A 6,505-nucleotide genomic window follows, 5' to 3' on the forward strand; every position below is an offset into this window, starting at 1 on the left:
CAGGAGCATCTGCCGATTTGATGAAGAGTCTGATGCCATCAAAGCACAAGCCAGTGATGACTCACTGCAAACTGTTGTTGTTGTTGAGTGTTTGCTGAGTGTAGCAGCCCTTTCTGGCAAAGCTGCTCCCAGCCTGGGACCAGAAGCCAGGCGGTACCGGGAGAGACACAGCAGGAAGAGGGTCTAGTTTTTGGCATCTCTCTTGGTTCTACCTTCTGTCCTTGGCTTCCTGCTCTTCTCCTGGTGCCTAAAACCTTCACAAGGACATGTTTTGAGAAGCAGCTGAGCCAGAAACACACAACCCCTTGTTATTTGAGGGTTTTTCCAGGGAAGATCAGGACTATGAAAGTAATGAAGGATGGAGCCTGTTCTTTTCTCTTCCAGGTCTTTCCTACTTTCTGAGACCTGAATACTCAGGCATCACATCCGTCGTGGCACAAGAGGGAAACCAAGATACCACAGAAGAACCATTTCTTTCCATCATATTTTCAACTACATCCTTCTTCATCTTAACTAGGATTCCAGAGCACAGGCCTTGTCCCCGCTCATTGGAGCCACATCCCTCACACGTGCCTGGACTAAGGCAGAGCCCTGCACTTTGGCCTCCACTCCCAAGGCTCACTCTCCAACATGTCCCTTTTTATCTAAATTCACGTAATATCATTTCTTATTACAGGAGCCTGCCCTGGTTCTGTGCCCCACCAACCCCCAATATGCAACAGCAGCATTTTCTCTTTCTTACATCCATCCCCCACACCCTGTGCCTCTCATTCTCTATCACTTCCCTGGACTTTTCATTCCTGTCCCCATCAGCTCCTCCATGTCCTGCTGCCTCCCTTTCCATTTCTCTCACCTGCCAGCTTTTCTATTCCTTTTCCTTCTCTCTTCCTCTCTGTCCCTTTGCTTCTCTCCACTGATTTTGCCCTTTTGCTCCTTCTCAGCCAATTAGCTATGATGTCTTCAAGCTGTTCATGAGGGCATACCTGGAGGTGGACCTTCCCCAGCCACTGAGCACTCACCTCTTCCTGGCCTTCAGCCAGAAGCCCAGACAGGAGACCTCTGACCACCCGACCGAGGAGGCCAGCAACAGCGAGGCCGATAGCCCAGGTACACAGAGTTTTCCCCAAGATGGGCAGAACTTGTGCAGCTCTCACCCCCTGCCACAGCCACAGACTGCATTCCTAGAGGGTCCCCTGAACATGGTAACTACCCCGTGGGTGCGAATATGAACCAAGAGACAGGGACGCCCTTCCTCAGAGCACTTTACAGGAAGCCCTGATGAACCTCTCAGCAAGAGGAATAAAAAGGAGGCATAATTCCTGCCACTGCAGATCAAAGAGCAGGGTGGGGAAAGAGGAGACACAAAATAATGTATGGCGGGGGAAGAGAGCCTTCAGCAAAGGCTGACAGTCCACGGATGGAGCACATTCAGCTTCTGTGTCCAGGCTGGGACTAGCCTGGAAGTGTTAGAGGAGAGGGAAGCCATGATCCCTGTCTTCCTGGAGCTTGGGCTATAATGGGGGAGACACAGTCAATCCCAGTAAGTGAGTGTGAACCCAGCTGACAGCAACCCAGAGACAGACACAACCCAGGTGAACCAGGTTCCATGGGGAGGTCTCGTACCTGCCCTTCCAAGAAGCTGGAAGGCCTGGTCTGGTCTTTAAATCTTCTTTTTGTTCCTCAGATACTAATATACAGAATGCAGATAATGCCACCAAAGCAGACGAGGCCTGTGCCCCTGATACTGGTAAGTCTTTGGAATATAAAATTTGTGGGAAAAGTGTGGAATATCTCATCCTTGGGGAGAAGTGGGGAAACCTAACCAATAGTGCTGTCCTTATATAATTGTGCAATCTTATGCAGATCTGGTCCTCCTGTGGCCTTCAGAACCTCCATCTCTGGGGCTCCTGTCATTTGAATGTTCTGGGATTCTGAGGCTGGGTAAAGGTTTTTGCTTTACTTGCCCTAGAACAGAGCAAGTCGGAACTTGGAACAGCTTGCTAGACGTTTATCTCTGATATGTCTGCCTGCCCAGAAAGTGGAGAGCCTTCTCAGGAGAAAGTGTGTGTGTGTGTGTGTGTGTGTGAGAGAGAGAGAGAGAGAAGTGGCTGTGGCTCTAAGGCTGAGGTGCAGATTACCAGTGGGTAGCTGGAGAGGAACAGAGCAAGAGGGTAAAAATGTGCCCTGGTTGACTTCCAACAACATATATACACTATTTTGAGTAAGTTGAAGAGTTGCTAATAAGTTAGCAAGGGAAGCCAGCTCAAATGGTCTTGAAGATGTATTTGCCAGGCATCTGCTCATTACACATTTCATTTAAGCTTCACAATCACACCACTTTACACATGAGGAACTGAGGCCTTAAGAAATTATATACCACTGGTGTGACCTGTGGAGCCAGGGATTCAATCCAGAATCATCCAACCTCAAAACTCCTGCAGTCTTTCCTACACCAAGAGAGGACACAATGGTCCTGGTGGTGTGGTTGGTTCCTGTGGAATGAGCAAGGCTGCACTCTCAGCGGGGCTGCTGTAGTGGTGCCTGCCGCCCATAGGCCCACTGTTGGGCTGTCAGAGATGTGGAATCTTCCCTGACACATTTATCAATGGGAAGCCATTCCTCTCTGCTGTTGGTAGGCCAGGCCCAAGGCCAGAAGCTCCTGTGAAAATGAGAAGTAAAGGTTACCATACTTAATTTCTGTTCTCATATTCAATATAAATGCCCTGAGTACTATCAACTCAAGTTGGATCAGGCAACAGAGCATGTTGCTTAAGGAGCCAGGCTGCCTGGGTTTGATTCTCAGAGCCAACACTACTTAGTTCTGTAACCGTGGGCATGTTTGAACAATGTCTCTGTGCCTCAGTGTCCCCAAGTGAGATAACAAATGTTGTTATGAAGGTTAAGTGAGTTAGATATGTTAATGCTTAGAATAGTGCCTGGCATACAGTAAATGTTTGATAAATATTAGCATTTATTATTCAGGCCACCTTCCAGAAGTATTCTTTATTCCTTTTTTTTTTTGTTTTTTTTTTTTTTAGATAAGGTCTTGCTCTGTCCCTTAGGCTGGAGTGCAGTGCTACAGTCTCAGCTTACTGCAGCCTCGACCTCCCAGGTTAAAGCTATTCTCGTGCATCAGCCTCCTGAGTAGCTGGGATTACAAGAGTGCGCCACCACGCCTGGCTAATTTTTGTACTTTTTTAGTAGAGACAGGGTTTCGCCATCTTGGCCAGGCTGGCCTCCAACTCCTGACCTCAAGTGATCCACCCACCTCGGCCTCCCAAAGTGCTGGGATTACAGGCATGAGCCACCACACCCAGCACAGAAGTATATTCTATTCTTAACTCAGTATGGTCTGCCATTATCTCCTTCAACCTGCACCCTCAGTCTCCAAGTGTGTCAACTGGGCATCCTCTTCTCATGAAAGGTCTCTCATGGGCTCTCTTTCTCCCAGGTTGCTCCTGAAGCTTTCAATACAAAGACCCAGAGAGTCAGACCTTTTTTTTTTTTTCTACTGTGCATTATCGTTTTATTGAAAAGCTTTATAGATATCCAAAGGTGAATTCCACCTCTTGGGATGTGCCCAGGGGAAAAAGAATGCAGTTTTATTATTATTATTATTTTGAGATGGAGTCTCGCTCTGTCACCAGGATGGAGTGCAGTGGTGCGATCTTGGCTCACTGCAACCTCCGCCTCCCAGGTTTAAGTGATTCTCCAGCCTCAGCCTCTCAAGTAGCTGGGACTACAGGCCCGTGCCACCACACCTGGCTAATTTTGGGTATTTTTAGTAGAAACAGGGTTTCACCATGTTGGCCAGGATGGTCTCAATCTCCTGACTGGTCTCAGTCTCGTGATCTGCCCGCCTCAGCCTCCCAAAGTGCTGGGATTACAGGCATAAGCCACCCCGCCTGGCCTGTATTTTAAATATATATAAAACAAGATAGACTAGAGATACTACAGCTAAGAGAAGGGGAACTAATTGCAACAGGGACCTGGAATGAGAGAGTTTCTTCAATGTAGTTCTAATCTTTTTTCCTGTCACAGCAAAAAGAGAAACTGGAAGGATTATCGAGTTTTCAGTGTTTAACTAAAGGCCTGGTGGGATAAACAGTTCATGATAGATGGAAAGCAGAGCATGGTTGGGGAAAAACAGTTACTGCTGGATCATAAGCTCAGCAAACTCCAGGCTGCGCACAGAGCACCAGAAAGTAAGGACTAGGAGCAGCTGTGCCTTCCCCATGGTTTCAGGGACAGCAGCAGCAGGGCAGGACTCCACAAAAGTGCTGGCTCATCCACGCCCTGCCCAGCACGCCTCTCAGCCATGCTAGTCCAGAGCCACTTGGTGAAATGGATGTAAGGCACAGATAACTCTTACATCTTCTAAGGACTAGAGGAGGCATATTCTGGCATAAATCATTCTCATACTAGGGAGGAAAGGGTGAAACTAGTAGCTATGAGATTTTAAACTCCCAGCAAGAAACTCAGTGGTGAAAAGCATCCTGCCCCAAATTCTTTACCTAGAGACTTTTCTTTTTTTTCCTTTGAGACGGAGTTTCGCTCTTGTGGCCCAGGCTGGAATGCAATGGTGTGATCTCAGCTCACCACAACTTCTGCCTTCCAAGTTCAAGCGATTCTCCTGTCTCAGCCTCCCAAGTAGCTGGGATTACAGGTGCATGCCACCACGCCAGGCTAATTTTTCTATTTTTAGTAGAGATGGGGTTTATTTTATCTGGAATTTCAAGAGGAACCTGGAAGAAGATACAATTCATTCATTGATGTTCCAAATTGTCTGGGCAGGTTGTATTTTAGTGGCTAATGTTTCTGAGCTACCAAGGAAGAATTTATTGGGGATATGTCATTATGTGATATTTGAGAAAAGATGATCAATGATGATAATGGAAATTAACTGACTTATTTGACCTCCATGTGTATTTGCAATAATTGTATCATTCTGGGTCTAAAAGAGAACCTTCCAGAGATTTCCTCCTGGAGAAGTGATTTTGTGATGTACCATTTTCCTTGTGTATGGGAAAAATCAGCCCCCTATAGTAAAATCATGAAAGGGCAATTATCTGACTCTTAGCCCAAGGAGTTATATAGCATTTTTTTCATCTTCTTTTGACACTTGAGATTTAAGGGGAAAAAATCTTTTCCTGCTAGGCCCTCTTCCACAGATGTCTTAATTAGATGTCCCTGTTCACCAGGAACAAGAATTATAGGGCCAGGCGGTCACCACAGAAAGGGGCCTCTGCCAGCAAGGAAGAGCCAAGTCCTGGACTCACCTTCAATCAGGCCATCTGCTGAAAAGACCAACCTTTTCCTGTTGTCCTGGTGGAAGCCAGGGAAAGAGCTTAGATTCTTATTTCATGTGGCCTGTCTAGGCCTATCAGATCAGTCTCCAAGCTCAGATCTAGCAAAGCCCACTTCATTACCAGAGCCGGGCAGGCATGTGTTTTGCCCATAAAGACAACAGAGCGGCCAGGCGCGGTGGCTCAAGCCTGTAATCCCAGCACTTTGGGAGGCCGAGACGGGCGGATCACCAGGTCAGGAGATCGAGACCATCCTAGCTAACACGGTGAAACCCCGTCTCTACTAAAAAAAATACAAAAAACTAGCCGGGCGAGGTCGTGGGCGCCTGTAGTCCCAGCTACTCGGGAGGCTGAGGCAGGACAATGGCGTAAACCCGGGAGGCGGAGCTTGCAGTGAGCTGAGATCCGGCCACTGCACTCCAGCCTGGGCGACAGAGCGAGACTCCGTCTCAAAAAAAAAAAAACAAAAAGACAACAGAGCTGGGCTTTCAGGGTCCAGACTTTGGCTCAGAGGCCTGAGCAATCTATCACTGTCAGAATGTCAGCTCAGGAAAGGCTGAGCCCACCCTTCCCTTCATGAAGGCCCAGGACTGAGATGAACAAGGAGAACTTCAGTGTCCTGGTGTTTCGTTAGTTTCTCGGGCTGTTGAGATGTTTCAGCAACTTGGAATATTGAAATCTCAAGGAAAGTCTCCTAATATTTTGTGTTAGTTTTTCCAAATTATAGAAGTAATATACTCACATTGTAAGAAATTTGAAGGACACAAAAAAATAAAGACACAACAAAGATCAGTGGTGTCAAGGGTCAGGGGAAGGGAAGGATGAATAGGCAAAGCACTGAGGACTTTCAGGGCAGTGAAACTACTCTGTATACTATAATGGTGAATGCATGTCATTGTACATTTGCCCAAACCCACAGAATGTAGAACACCAAGAGTGAACCCTAATGCAAACTATAGACTTCAGGTGATAATGATGTGTTGATTTATTCATCAGCTGTAACAAATGTACCACTCTGGTCGGGGAGTGAGGCATGGTAGGTTATGCATGTGTAGGGAAGCGGGGTGTGTGAAAAATCTCTGGACCCTCTTCTAGTTTTACTCTGAATTTTACAGTGCTCTAAAAAGTGTGTTTTTTAAAAAGCACAATAAAATCACCCATAATTTCACCAATGCAATTACATGTGTGTGTGTGTGTGT

At 46.8% G+C, this 6,505-nt stretch overlaps 1 protein-coding gene across 10 annotated transcripts in view; it reads left to right on the forward strand.

The window, feature by feature from the left end:
- Window positions 1-6,505, forward strand: part of DGKG (diacylglycerol kinase gamma) — a 215,063-nt gene that overhangs the window by 61,243 nt on the left and 147,315 nt on the right. For all 10 annotated transcript variants that reach the window (XR_002725462.1, XM_023187581.1, XM_023187584.1 and 7 more), the window contains 2 exons: window positions 942-1,107; window positions 1,685-1,747. Coding sequence is in view for 9 of the 10 variants with exons in the window: in XM_023187581.1 (XP_023043349.1) it covers window positions 942-1,107; window positions 1,685-1,747 (229 nt within the window). In the remaining variant the exon portion in view is untranslated. The remainder of the gene's footprint in view (window positions 1-941; window positions 1,108-1,684; window positions 1,748-6,505) is intronic.

Source organism: Piliocolobus tephrosceles, chromosome 2, assembly GCF_002776525.5.
Source record: "Piliocolobus tephrosceles isolate RC106 chromosome 2, ASM277652v3, whole genome shotgun sequence".
NCBI lineage: Eukaryota > Metazoa > Chordata > Mammalia > Primates > Cercopithecidae > Piliocolobus > Piliocolobus tephrosceles.